The following is a 13,618-nucleotide window of genomic DNA, read 5'->3' as shown; positions in this document are numbered from 1 at the left end:
TGTGAAACACTAAAATTTTTGTTATATTTAGCAGGATACAGTCATAAGAAAACAAAACCATACTAAGATCATTGACCATTTTTTTAGGTCCCCATGAAAGCAGAACCTTGACTATTTTTTAAACTTGCAAATGTAGAGAAAAGTTGCAAAAATAGCGCAATGAATACCCATATATCCTCTACTTCACCAATTAATGTTTTGCCACATTTGCTTTCTCTCTGTATAGAGATATTAGTTGTTAGACAATTTGAGAGGAAGTTGCAGGAATTATGACTCTTCAGAATCTATTTCTAAGGGCTGTGTGCAGTGGCTCACACGTGTAATCCCAGCACTTTGGGAGGCTGAGGTGGGCAGGTCACTTGAGGTCAGAAGTTCGAGACCAGCCTGGCCAACATGATGAAACCCCGTCTCTACTAAAAATATAAAAACTAACTGGGCGTGGTGTTGGGCACCTGTAATCCCAGCTACTCGGGAGGCTGAGGCAGGAGAATTGCTTGAACCCAGGAGGCACAGGTTGCAGTGAGCTGAGATTGTGCCACTGCACTCCAGCTTGGGCAACACAGCAAGACTCTGTCTCAAAAAAAAAGAGAATATATTTCTAGGGATATTCCTTAACATAACCATGCAAAATTACGAAGTTTAGAAAATTTAACATTGATGCAGTACTATTATCCAATTATGGTTCATGTTCAAATTTTGCCAATTATACTAAAAAAATTCTTTTTCTTTTTCTTTTTTTTTTTTTTTAAGACGGAGTCTTGCCTTGTTGCCCAGGATGAAGTGCAATGGCATGACCTCAGCTCACTGCAACCTCCGCCTCCCAGGTTAAAGAGATTCTCCTGGCTCAGCCTCCCGAGTAGCTGGGATTACAGGTGTCTGCCACCATGCCCAGCTAATTTTTTGTATTTTGTATTTTCAGTGGATCCATGATCCAGCCTGAGTGACAGAGCGAGACTCCATCTCAAAAGAAAAAAAAAAAAAAGAAGGGGTTCAGGATTATGAGGGAAAGTAGAGGGATGGGATCGGTGAACGCATGGCTAGTGCAGATTATTGTCATGTTTATTAATGGCTTTAAAGAAAATCCAGCACATGTAACTTGAACTTGGACATATGAGAAAAAGCCTGTTTTCCAGCCTTTTTGCTACAATTTTAGTTTTAGGATTTCTTTTTTTTCTCCCTAAGACAGTCTCACTCTGTCACCCAGGGTGGAGTGCAGTGGTACAATCTCAGCTCACTGCAACCTCTACCTCACGGGTTCAAACGATTCTCATGCCTCAGCCACCCAAGTAGCTGGGATTACAGGCGTGTGCCACTACACCCGACTGTTTTTTCTTTGTATTTTTAGTAGAGACAGGGTTTCACTATGTTGGCCAGGCTGGTTTCGAACTCCTGGTGTCAAGTGACCCGCCTGCCTGGGCCTCCCAGTGTTGAGATTACAGGCGTGAGCCACCGCTTCTGGCCCCTAGGATTTCCTGATAAAGCTGATGGCCTTTTTTTTTTTTGAGACGGAGTCTCCCTCTGTCGCCCAGGTCTCGCTCTGTCTTCCAGGCTGGAGTGCAGTGGTGCGATCTTGGCTCACTGCAAGCTCCGCCTCCCGGGTTCATCACGCCATTCTCCTGCCTCAGCCTCCGGAGTAGCTGGGACTACAGGCGCCCGCCACCACGCCCGGCTAATTTTTTGTTGTATTTTTAGTAGAGACGGGGTTTCACCGTGTCAGCCAGGATAGTCTCCATCTCCTGACCTCGTGATCTGCCCGCCTTGGCCTCCCAAAGTGCTGGGATTACAGGCATGAGCCACCACGCCCGGCCTTTTTTTTTTTTCTTTTTTCAGACGAAGTCTTGCTCTTATCGCCCAGGCTGGAGTGCAGTAGCACGATCTCGGCTCACTGCAAGCCCTGCCTCCTGGGTTCAAGCCATTCTCCTGCCTCAGCCTCCTGAGTAGCTGGGATTACAGGCGTCTGCCACCACGCCCGGCTAAATTTTTTGTATTTTTTAGTACGCCTGTAATCCCAGCACTTTGGGAGGCCGAAGCCGGCGGATCACCTCAGGTCAGGCGTTCAAGACCAGCCTGACCAACATGGAGAAACCTTGTCCCTACTAAAAAATTAGCCGGGCGTGGTGGCGGATGCCTGTAATCCCACCTGCTCAGGAGGCTGAGGCAGGAGAATCGCTTGAACCCGATCGCGCCATTGCACTCCAGTCTAGCCAACAAGAGCGAAACTCTGTCTCAAAAATAAATAAATAAATAATATAGTGTTAATTTGGGATTATACTGTATGCCAAAAAATAAAGTTCATACATTTATAGAACTAGAAGTAAGGCCAGGTATGGTGCCTCATGCCTGTAATCCCAATACTTTTTGGGCGACTGAGGCAGGAGGACTGCTTGAGCCCAGGAATTTGAGACCAGCTTAGGCAGCATAGTGAGACCCTGTCTCTACCAAAAATTAAAAAAAAAAAAACAAATTAGCTGGGCATAGTGGCACTGCCTGTGGTCCCAGCTACTTGGGAAGCTGAGGTGAGAGGATCCGCTTGAGGAGGTTGAGGCTGCAGTGAACTGTGGCAGCGCCACTGCACCCCAGCCTGGGTGACAGAGCAAGACTGCGTCTCCAAAAGAGAAGAAAGTCACAGAAGGAAGAGAAACCCTAATGAGTAATATTGCCCCTTTCTTAAAGAAGTATAATCGTTTAGTAGGAAAATGAGAAAGTTTGAGAGTATTTTTTTAACCTAAATGAAATCATAAATGGCTTTAAGAGGCTCTTTCATTTCATTTTTAATTGCCAAAACACTTTTGTCAAGTTTGAAAATACCTAAAAGCCATATATTATTTTAATAGAGTCATTAGTTTTTCACGGAGTTATTCTTGATCCCTCTTTCTCCCTCACTTGCCACAGTCAGTCCTTTATAGAGTAGTGCTGATTCTATTGCCTTCACATTGCTGTAATCTGAGCCTCCTTGTTCTCTTCAACCGCTGCTGTAGTTTAAGCCTGGGTTTGCAAACTAGCAACTCAAGGGCCACCTTCAGCCTACAGACAAGCTGTGTTTGGCCTGTGCAAAGTTGAAAGTTTAAAAAATTTGTTGCCAACGTTTAAAAATTTGGAAGTTGTGCTTAAAAATGCAGATCCTAGCTTCTTTTAAAAAATCAAAATATCATAGCTAGGTGTGGTGGCTCGCACCTGTAGTCCCAGCTATTCAGGAGGCTGAGGAAGGAGGGCTGCTTGAGCCCAGGAGTTCCAGGCTGCAGGGAGCTATGATTGCGCCACTGCACCCCAGCCTGGGCGACAGAGAGAGACCCCGTCTTTGAAAAAGAAAAAAGAGAAACCAGAGTATCTGGCAACCCTAGGCCCACGTTTCTTTCAACTGGTTCGCTTCACTTCTTAGCATTACTTGGTTATCCCCCATAAGGATGACCAGTCTCCTATCTAGCCTTCCACCGTTACCTCAATATAGTATTATATCTGCCCCATCTCCTGTCCACATTGTCAAAAGTGGCTTTCTCATCAGATTCGATCAAATCACTTCTTGATTTGCATATGCTTGATTTGCTGATTGTTTTCAGGATAAAATCCAAACTCCTTAAAATGGCATTTCATGATCTGGTTTCCCCACACCAGAATGCCCACACCATGCTGCTGCTCACTCCTTCCCAGCTCTGGCTACCCAGCACCTGCAGTTCCCAAGCCAGCACTTCCTTCCTTGTATCTGCCGTGTTGCTCTCTCCACCTTCTCTTCTTTCTCCTGGCTAACCCGTACTCAGCCTTCAAAACTCTGCGTTGACATCCATCTTCCGAGAGCCCCCAGAAGCCTTTCTCTCCTGCTCTTTTATGATCCCAAAGCAACCTGTGCTCTTGTTTGTGAGCGCTTCATTTAAATGGTCGAGGTCTCCAAACACCACCAGCGGACATTAAGCCAGGGCGGCCTGAGTGGGGTTAATCGTACCGGGATTAGATTAGCGTTATTGCCTAGTCTACATCTCGGACTGAGTTCGGTCCCCAGCGTGTAATGTCACGGGGGTGAATAAGGGTCCGCCCCGGCACGGATGCCTGAGACCAAGGTCCCCCGCCGCTTGCAAGCCGGCCCAGCCAACCACCGGGTGCGTAGTAATCCACGAGCGCGGCCTGGGATTGGAGGGCGCGGCCTGCGGGAGCGGCCTGGGATTGGAGGGCGCGGCCTGCGGGAGCGGCCTGGCGTTGAGGGGCGCGGTCTGCGAGCGCGGCCTGGGATTGGAGGACGCGTCCTGCGGGAGCGGCCTAGCCTTGGAGTGCTCGCCGGGAGCTGTAGTCCCCGGAGCCGGAAGTGGGGGTGGCCGGGATAGAAGCTGCCGCCCAGGCGGCAGTCCCTCCCGCTGCCGCCGCCCGGGTGTAGCGCATCACCCGGAGCCCACCGGCCGCAGGTGCCTCCTCCGGCCCCAGGGGGCCCCGGGAGCCCTGAAGGGCGAAGCGGCAGGGACGCCTCTCTTGGGCGAAGAGGCGGCCTCACCGCCCCGGATGCGGCCGGAGGGCGCGGGAATGGAGCTCAGAGGCGGCGAGGAGCGCCTGCCTGAGGAGAGCAGGTGGGCTGGGAGCCGCCGCGGAGTCGGGGCAGCGACAGGCGCCGGAGCCCCGGGAGGCTTGGGAGGGCGCGGGGTCACGGAGAGAAGGGCCGGGCGCGACGAGTCTTGAGGACGACGGCTGCGGAGGACTTGTTTGGGAAGCATTTCGCAGAGGAGGGACGGGCGGGGCGGGGATGGGACGAAGGAACGGGCTTAGGGTGAAGAGGGTGGGTGGGATTTGCGGAGGGCAAGGGCAGCAGAGGAGGGTGAAGCTCAGATCCAAGACTGCTGGAGAGGAGGTGGCTGCTGAGAGACTGGGCGAAGAGGCCAGAGGGGTGCAGTGAGGTTTTACAGGCCAGAGTCTATAGATAGGGGCAGGGCACCACCCTGACTGAAACTTGCCGTGACAGCAAGTGGGGCCAACGCGAAGAGGATGTAAGAATTCCTGGGAGCAGAGGTGAAGCGTTATGAGTGGCCTCGGAAGAAGCTTAGGCAGAGATGAGCATGGGGATGAAGGCGAGGAGAGCCTGGGGAGAAAGTGAGCGAGTGTCATGGCAGTGCGGTGGGGGCGGGGGCTGCTAATGAGACCAGAAACTCTGCACTTTGTCATTGCCGAATCCCTGTCAGAGAGTGGCAGGACCTCTGTGTCATTTCCTTTTCGTCTTCAAACCTGTCACTTTTTCCTCACAATGCAAACTAAGCAAGTTCACATTTATTTATATGGAACCATGTCAGAAAGCTCATATCTTCTAGAAATTGGGGGATTTAAAATATAAAAACTACTTTGGACCGGGTGCGGTGCCTCACACCTGTAATTCCAGCACCTTGGGGGAGGCTGAGGCGGGTCGCTTGAGTCCAGGAGTTTGAGACCAGCCTGGGTAACCTAGGGAGATCCCCGTCTCTACAAAAATACAAAAATTAGCTCGGCGTGGTGGTGCTCACCTGTGGTGCCAGCTACTCGGGAGGCTGAGGCGAGAGGATCACTTGAGTCCAATAAGTCGAGGCTGCATTGAGCCGAGATCGCACCACTACACTCCAGCCTGGGTGACAGAGGAAGACCCTGTCTTCAAAAAACAAAAAGCCAAAGAAACCCCGAACTACTTTGACTAAATGATGAATCGGAGTCTGTAGAGATGCCTTCCATATTTAGGGTTTGCTTCATTAATAACTCTGGTCTTAATCTTTTTTAAAGAGGCTGGAATGCTGACAGGCGAGAGCAGGAATGTGGCTTAAGGGAGTCATACTTGACATTTATTATTTTATTTTTATTTTATTTTTTGAGACACAGTCTCACCCTGTCCCCCAGGCTGAGCGCAGTGCCGTGAACACGGCTCACTGCAGCCTCCAACTTGGGCTCAAGCCATTATACTAGCTCAGCTTCCCAAGTAGCTGGGGATATAGGTGCCAGCTACCACATCTGGCTAATTTAAAAAACTTTTTTGTAGAGACAGGGTCTCACCATATTACCCAGGCTGGTCTCTAACTCTTGGGCTCAAGCGATTCTCCCCCGCCACGTCGGCCTCCCGAACTGCTGGAATTACAGGTGTGAGCCACCAGGCCTGACCTCACTTGACATTTAGAAACAGTTTCAGATATAATGATGGTCTCAGGAGCAGCTGGGATCCAAAAACTAGAAGCAGAATATTTACCTCTGAGAAAATATCAACAAGGGAAGATTTATGAGATGTTCCTGGGTGAAGACTTGCTATTTTTAAGGGTGACTCTACTTTTATGTGCAAAGTGGCCTGTTGAACAAAACCTGGACTGACAGGACTTTGGGGCTCCTGCCTGAGATCTGAGAATGAGCTGTGCTAAGTGAAACTGAACATCTTACTTCCCTTTTCCATGTTTCAGTTTCTGCTTTGCCTATTTGAACTATTTATTCTTCCTGCAGATGTCTGTGACATGCTTCGTGTGAAAGGTCCCATGTAAATTCTAAACACGCTTTAGGATTATTTTGATTTCCCTCTACCACTTCATGTGAGGGAGGCTGGGTTAGTTATTTTTTTAATGTATGTAACAAACGCTATTTACCACATGCCAGGAATTGTTTTAAGGTATTAAGATATGAATACTGCGTTAACTTATTTAATCCCTATAACTATTGTATGTGGTCGGTACTACTGTTATCGCTATGTCACAGATGAGAAAGCTGAGAAATGGACAGGGTAAGTAACTTGCCAAGGTTGTACAGCTAATCCCTGGCAGAACTGGATTCAAACCCAGGCAGTTCGGCACCAGAGTCTGCGCTTTTTTTTTTTTTTTCTTTTTTTAGAGACAGGGTCTCACTATGTTGCCTAGGCTGGTCTCAAACTCCTGGGCTCAAGATATTCTCCAGCCTCGGCCTCTCAAAAGTGCTGAGGTTACAGGCATGAGCGACCATGCCGGCCCGAGACTGTACTTTTTTTTTTTTTTTGAGATAGAGTCTTGCTGTGTCGCCAAGGCTGGAGTGCAGTGGCACCGTCTTGGTTCACTACAACCTCTGCCTCCCGGGTTCAAACAATTCTCCTGCCTCAGCCTCCCAAGTAGCTGGGATTACAGGTGCCTGCCCCCACGCCCAGCTAATTTTTTGTATTTTTAGTAGAGACGGGGTTTCGCCATGTTGGCCAGGCTGGTCTCAAACTCCTGACCTCAGAGGATCTACCAGCCTCCGCCTCCCAAAGTGCTGGGATTACAAGCGTGAACCACTGTGCCCGGCCCGAGTCTGTACTTTTAATACTCACCCTATGCTGCCTCTCACTATGCTAATAGTAACAATGGAAGTATAAGATAGTGAATAAATTTCACAGCATTCTGTGCCTGTCATTCAGGCCAGTAGGATAGCTCCTTTGCAGAATCTTTTCCCGTCTTTTATTCTTTTTATGATTGCCTCTTAACCAAAAAACTTTAATCAAAACTTAATTTTAGTAGTGGGGTTATCCTCACAAAGTCACTCCCGTCATTGTTATAGGCATACTGTGTTGGCGGCTGGTTAATTCAGAATGCGTTGTTTAATGAGGCTTCATGGTACTGATGGCCTCCTTAGCTCCAGATACACAACTGGTAAATACACATTCCTTGTGCCTATTAATTGAGGCTTTGTGACTGGGTTACTGCAAACATAACCTTTCTATGGCCAATGAAATACCCAGTTCAGAAACAGTCTTCTTGATGAGATAGCATCATTTTTATTTATTTATTTATATATTTTAAAGATAGGGTCTCACTGTGTCACTCAGGCTGGAGTACAATAGTGCAATCGTAGCTCACTGCAGCCTCAAACTCCTGGGCTCAGGTGATCTTCCCACCTCAGCCTCCTCAGTAGCTAGGATTACAGGTGTGTGCCACCACTCCCAGCTAATTTTTAATTTTTTCAGATTTTTTGTAGTGACAGAGTCTCACCATGTTGCCTAGGCCAGTCTCAAACTCCTGGCCTCAAGGGATCTTGCCGCCTTGGCCTCCCAGAGCACTGGGATTACAAGCATGAGCCACTGTGCCCAGCCGGTAGTGTCATTTTAAAAATGAAGGATGAAAGTTTTCAGTGTATTTTCCTTAAGTAGTTGATATAATGAAATGTGAATAGGCTTTAAAGTCAGACCTGCATTTGAATCCTAGTTCACGGATTAATTTGGCTTAACTTGATCAAGTTACTTTATGTAACCTGCCTGAGTAGGAAGAGTAATGCTTTCCTGCCTGAGAAGTTCTGAGGATTCAATAAAACAATGTGCATAAAGCTCCTGAGAGCCTGATACGTAGGAAGTAGGAAAAATGTCGAATCCACCCCTTGCTAGTTTTTTTGAAATAAGGCGAGTGTCTCCCCCACAAGTGACTGTTTGCAAGGGTATCACTTGTTCTTCCTCTTTCAGTGGCTCCTTCATCCGAGTTGAACACATTGGGACCTAGAGTGTTGGCTTAGCTTCCCACTTCCCCCGGTAGTGTGCTTATGTGATAGGCTTCCCTATTGTTTTCCGTCTAGCTATCACTCCAGCCAGATGCTCTGGGGCTTAGGGATGATACTTCACTTTCCCTCCGTTTCCTAAATGCCAGTTATTTTGAGGTTGCCTGGTAAAACTACTACACTACGCTGGGCACGGTGGCTCACGCCTGTCATCCCAGCACTTTGGGAGGCTGAGGTGGGTGGGTCACCTGAGGTCAGGAGCTCAAGACCAGCCTGGTCAACATGGCAAAATGCTGTCTCTACTAAAAATACAAAAAATTAGCCAGATGTGGTTGTGCACGCCTGTAATCCCAGCTACTCAGGCTACGCAGGAGAATTGCTTGAATCTGGGAGGCGGAGGTTGCAGTGAGCCCAGGTGATGCCACTGCACTCCACCCTGGGCAACAGATCGAGACTGTCTCAAAAAAACAGAACAAAACAAAAGCAGGGGCCGGGCGCGGTGGCTCACGCCTGTAATCCCAGCACTTTGGGAGGCCGAGGCAGGCGGATCACAAGGTCAGGAGATCGAGACCATCCTGGCGAACATGGTGAAACCCGGTCTCTACTAAAAATACAAACAAATTAGCCGGGCGTGGTGGCGGGCGCCTGTAGTCCCAGCTACTCGGGAGGCTGAGGCAGGAGAATGGCGTGAGCCCGGGAGGCAGAACTTGTAGTGAGCCGAGATCGCGCCGCTGCACTCCAGGCTGGGCGACAGAGCGAGACTCCGTCTCAAAAACAACAAACAAAACAAAACAAAAAAAACAAAAGCAAGGTTCAGTGGTTTTCCCATTGAAAACAGAATATTTTCCATGTCAAAACTCCTCACCCTGGTATTGAATCTTTTTTTTTTTTTTTTTTTTTTTTTTTGAGACGGAGTCTCGGTCTGTCGCCCAGGCCGGAAAGCAGTAGCACAATCTCGGCTCACTGCAAGCTCCGCCTCCCGGGTTCACGCCATTCTCCTGACCTCGTGATCCGCCCGCCTCGGCCTCCCAAAGTGCTGGGATTACAGGCGTGAGCCACCGCGCCCGGCCTGAATCTTTCTGTTAGTACTTAATGAAGTTTCCAATTACAAAACCATGGCACACTCACCCACTCTCACATCTTTCTCGCCATTCTCATTCTTGCTTTTCTACACTCACTGCAATACCTCCCTCTTTGCCTGGAGAGCTCTTAGTCGTCCCTTAAATGACGCTCCTTTAGAAGGCACCCCTCTCTGTTAGAGCACATGTGACATCTCCCTTCATAGCATGGTTATATAAGTGTCCATTTCCCCCATCACGTTCTGAATTCTCTGACAGATGGGACTCTTCCTCTTTAACCGCTATAACGCTTCTTTAAGCACCAGTGCCTAGCCCAGTGCCTGACATGTAGTTGGTGTTCAGTGAATATTTGTTTGAGGAATGAAGACATTAACGTTGTGGTTATCCCTCTTACAGATGGGCAGATGCTAGTGGAACTGTTGTCATTGGAAGTGCCACTTTCTTCGCATTTCTCCTATTCATTTTCACTTTTTCACGTTTTTATATTTCCTGTTTTCTTTCTTTCCCGTCCCTGTTTGATTATTCTAGGGGTTAACAGTTTACATAGAGCTAGTAGCAAAGCAGGATGATCACATGATTTTAAAGCAAACTAGCAATTGCTAGTTCGATTTTTAGTACAAAAATTACAGAAACATACCCTTGAAGCTTTTGGGGAAGCTGCTGTTGTCAGAACCCAGGAGGGGACTGCAAGGACTCTAAGCCTGAAGCTTTTCCTCTCCCCACAGCTGTTTTTGTTTTTTGAAGGGTTCTCACATTGTTGCCCAGGCTAGAGTTGAACTTTTGAGGTCAGGCATGTGCCACTGTGCCCAGCATAGGTCAGGCAGTCCTCCTGCCTCAGCCTCCTGAGGAGCTGGGACTACAGGCATGTGCCGCTGTGCCCAGCATAGGTCAGGCAGTCCTCCTGCCTCAGCCTCCTGAGGAGCTGGGACTACAGGCATGTGCCGCTGTGCCCAGCATAGGTCAGGCAGTCCTCCTGCTTCAGCCTCCTGAGGAGCTGGGACTACAGGCATGTGCCGCTGTGCCCAGCATAGGTCAGGCAGTCCTCCTGCTTCAGCCTCCTGAGGAGCTGGGACTACAGGCATGTGCCGCTTTGCCCAGCATAGGTCAGGCAGTCCTCCTGCTTCAGCCTCCTGAGGAGCTGGGACTACAGGCATGTGCCGCTGTGCCCAGCATAGGTCAGGCAGTCCTCCTGCTTCAGCCTCCTGAGGAGCTGGGACTACAGGCATGTGCCGCTGTGCCCAGCGTGCCTTTTACCTTTAAATCATCTACCTGAAACTGAAAAGACTGAAACACTTTGTCTTTCCTCCCGTGCCATTGCTATTAAAGTGGTGTTGTGTGCCTGCTTTACCTTGTTTGTAAAGCATTCTGCTACCTAGACAGTATAACATGAGCCTGGTGAAGTAATAAGATTGTCTTTCTTATATGTCTCGTGAAATCAGCCTTATTGTGCCGCAGTAACACCTTGACAGTTTCTTCCATTCCGTCAAGCAGATTTAAGTCTTTACCATATAAAAGTCATATCCAGTATTTGAGGAAGTCCTTCCTAGCTTTCCTACTTCAGTGAGAGGGCCAACAGCATCAACAGGGCCTTGCAATCCATGCTTACCCGCAGACCTGACCTTGGTTTAAACGCAGTGGAGATACTGTTTGGATGTGGAACACTGTAACCAAACTTCATTATGCTGCAGACTGTCCAATCCTTTACAATTTTTGGCAGAATTTTCTTTTTAAGCAGAATGGGTAAGAAGGCTTTATTCTAGGTACCCTTCCTGATTTTGTTGGATTTATTAGATTTATGCAATGGAAGTTCACAGGGGGAAAATGACAGAGAAAAGAGAATATTATTCTCTGCTCTATGATAATGCTTCCCCTAGATTGTCAGTTACACCCTCCTCTGTGAAGCAATTGTTGTCTCCATTTTACAGTGAGGGAATTGAAGCTTCAAGAGTTTAAATAGCTTGGTCAAGAATGTGGATCTAGGCCAGGTGAGGTGGCTCACGCCTGTAATCCCAGCACTTTGGGAGGCTGAGGCAGGCAGATCACTTGAAGTCAAGAGTTCGAGACCAGCCTGGCCAACATGGTGAAACCCCATTTCTACTAAAAATACAAAAATTAGCTGGGCATGGTGTCAGGCACCTGTAATCTCAGCTACTTGGGAGGCTGAGGCAGGAGAATCATTTGAACCCGGGAGGCGGAGGTTGCAGTGAGCTGAGATCGCACCACTGCCCTCCAGCCTGGGCGACAGAGCAAAACTCAGTCTCAAAAAAAAAAAAAAAAAAATAGAATGTGCATCTAGTTTGTGAGCAGCTAAGATTCAAATTCAAATTCAGTTTGAATGACTATGATGTCTATTTTCTTTCTACTGGGTGACATTTTCTTCCTGCTTATTAAAATACAAAAGATCTGTAATCCCAGCACTTTGGGAGGCTGAGGCGGGCGGATCATGAGGTCAGGAGTTTGAGACCAGCCTGACCAACATGGTGAAACCCCGTCTCTACTAAAAAATACAAAAATTAGCTGGGTGTGGTGGTGGGTGCCTGTAATCCCCAGCTACTCAGGAGGCTGAGGCAGGAGAATCGCTTGAACCCAGGAGGCAGAGGTTGCAGTGAGCCAAGATCGCACCACTGCCCTCCAGCCTGGGTGACAGAGCGAGACTCTGTCTCAGAAATAAAATAGGCCGGACGCGGTGGCTCACGCCTGTAATCCTAGCACTTTGGGAGGTCGAGGCGGGTGGATCACGAGGTCAGGAGATCGAGACCATCCTGGCTAACACAGTGAAACCCCGTCTCTACTAAAAATACAAAAAATTAGCCAGGCGTGGTGGCGGGCACCTGTAGTCCCAGCTACCCGGGAGGCTGAGGCAGGAGAATGGTGTGAACCCAGGAGGCAGAGCTTGCAGTGAACCGAGATCACGCCACTGCACTCCAGCCTGGGCGACAGAGCGAGACTCCGTCTCAAAAAATAAAAATAAAAATAAAAAATAAAATAAAATAAAAAATAAAATAAAATAAAATACAAAAGAAATAGAAGATACATAGTCCCTTTCCTTCAGGAAACAAGCTATATAATATTAAACAACAGTCTTAAAGTATTTTTAGAAGGAATGGTATAGCGACATCATACGCTTTTGGAGTTCTAATAAAGGAGCTATAGTGGGTCAGATTATTTAGAACCTTTTGAGAGAAAGTTGAATTAGAGCTGGACCTGAATCCCTGAATGGGGTGAGAACAGGCATTCCAGGTGGAGAGCTCTGCATGAATAAGATCATGGCAGTAGAGTGAGGTTGGCACGTTTGTAATAGTGTGTGATGAGGTCCCCGTACCTAACCTGAGGAGTACTGGGCAGCAAAGTTGGTATTTAGACTGGGGCCAATGATGGAGAATTTTTCACCTCCATGCTAAGGAGTTTGTTGGTGGTTAGGTTTCTGACATAAGGGATTTTTCATCCGTATGTTAAATCCACTGATTGCTGAAATTCAATGCATTTGATGTTACTCAGGTGTTAAATAGGTGTCGAATTACAAAGCATACCTACAGGTACTGCTTATTCCCTCCTGTACATTAAGATTCTCCTTTGGCTGCGTGCAGTGGCTCACGTCTGTAATCCTAGCACTTTAGGAGGCCGAGGCAGATGGTTGCTTGAGCCCAAGAGTTTGAGACCAATCTCAGCAACATAGTAAGACTCTGGTCTCTACAAAAAAAAAAAAAAAAAAAAGATTCTCCTGTCAGCCATGAAATGTATGGGACTGGCCGATGGTTACATTCTCCCAGGTGCCCCAGAGCTGAGAGACTATATAAGAGAGTCAAGTATGTTTTTCCTATAAGCATGTTATTTATTTAAAGCATATTATTTATGTAAAAAGGAGCACATTCAACTACACAGCCTGCAAGTTAAATACTAGATAATTAAAAATAGCAAATATATGGCCAGATAAGAAGAAACATTAAACACACATGTGATAGTCTCTCGCTACCTCAGTGTTACCAATAATTATTTCACTTAATTATATTTTCTACCTGAAGGAGGAACCCATTACTTCTTTCCAGGAAGTACTTTCTGGCATTAAAAGTCCCAGGGACACTTGCCTGACCACAGTCTTCCAACTTCGAAGCCCTTGATACTGAGTATTTAAA

General features: G+C 47.7%; 1 protein-coding gene across 15 annotated transcripts in view; it reads left to right on the top strand.

The window, feature by feature from the left end:
- Window positions 1-13,618, top strand: part of RUBCN (rubicon autophagy regulator) — a 75,662-nt gene that overhangs the window by 8,387 nt on the left and 53,657 nt on the right. For 4 of the 15 annotated variants that reach the window (XM_063806532.1, XM_054682508.2, XM_054682506.2 and 1 more), the window contains exon 1: window positions 4,266-4,550. The exons of 5 other annotated variants lie outside the window; for them this stretch is intronic. In XM_063806532.1, coding sequence (XP_063662602.1) covers window positions 4,486-4,550 — 65 coding nt within the window. In that variant the 5' untranslated portion in view covers window positions 4,266-4,485. Of the gene's footprint in view, window positions 1-4,188; window positions 4,551-13,618 lie in introns of those variants that run through there. 6 more of the 15 variants (XM_063806538.1, XM_063806535.1, XM_054682510.2 and 3 more) reach the window with 5 other exon arrangements.

The sequence above is a fragment of the Pan troglodytes genome, chromosome 2, assembly GCF_028858775.2.
Source record: "Pan troglodytes isolate AG18354 chromosome 2, NHGRI_mPanTro3-v2.0_pri, whole genome shotgun sequence".
In the NCBI taxonomy this organism is placed as follows: domain Eukaryota; kingdom Metazoa; phylum Chordata; class Mammalia; order Primates; family Hominidae; genus Pan; species Pan troglodytes.
This window is presented reverse-complemented; position numbering and strand designations above follow the sequence as displayed.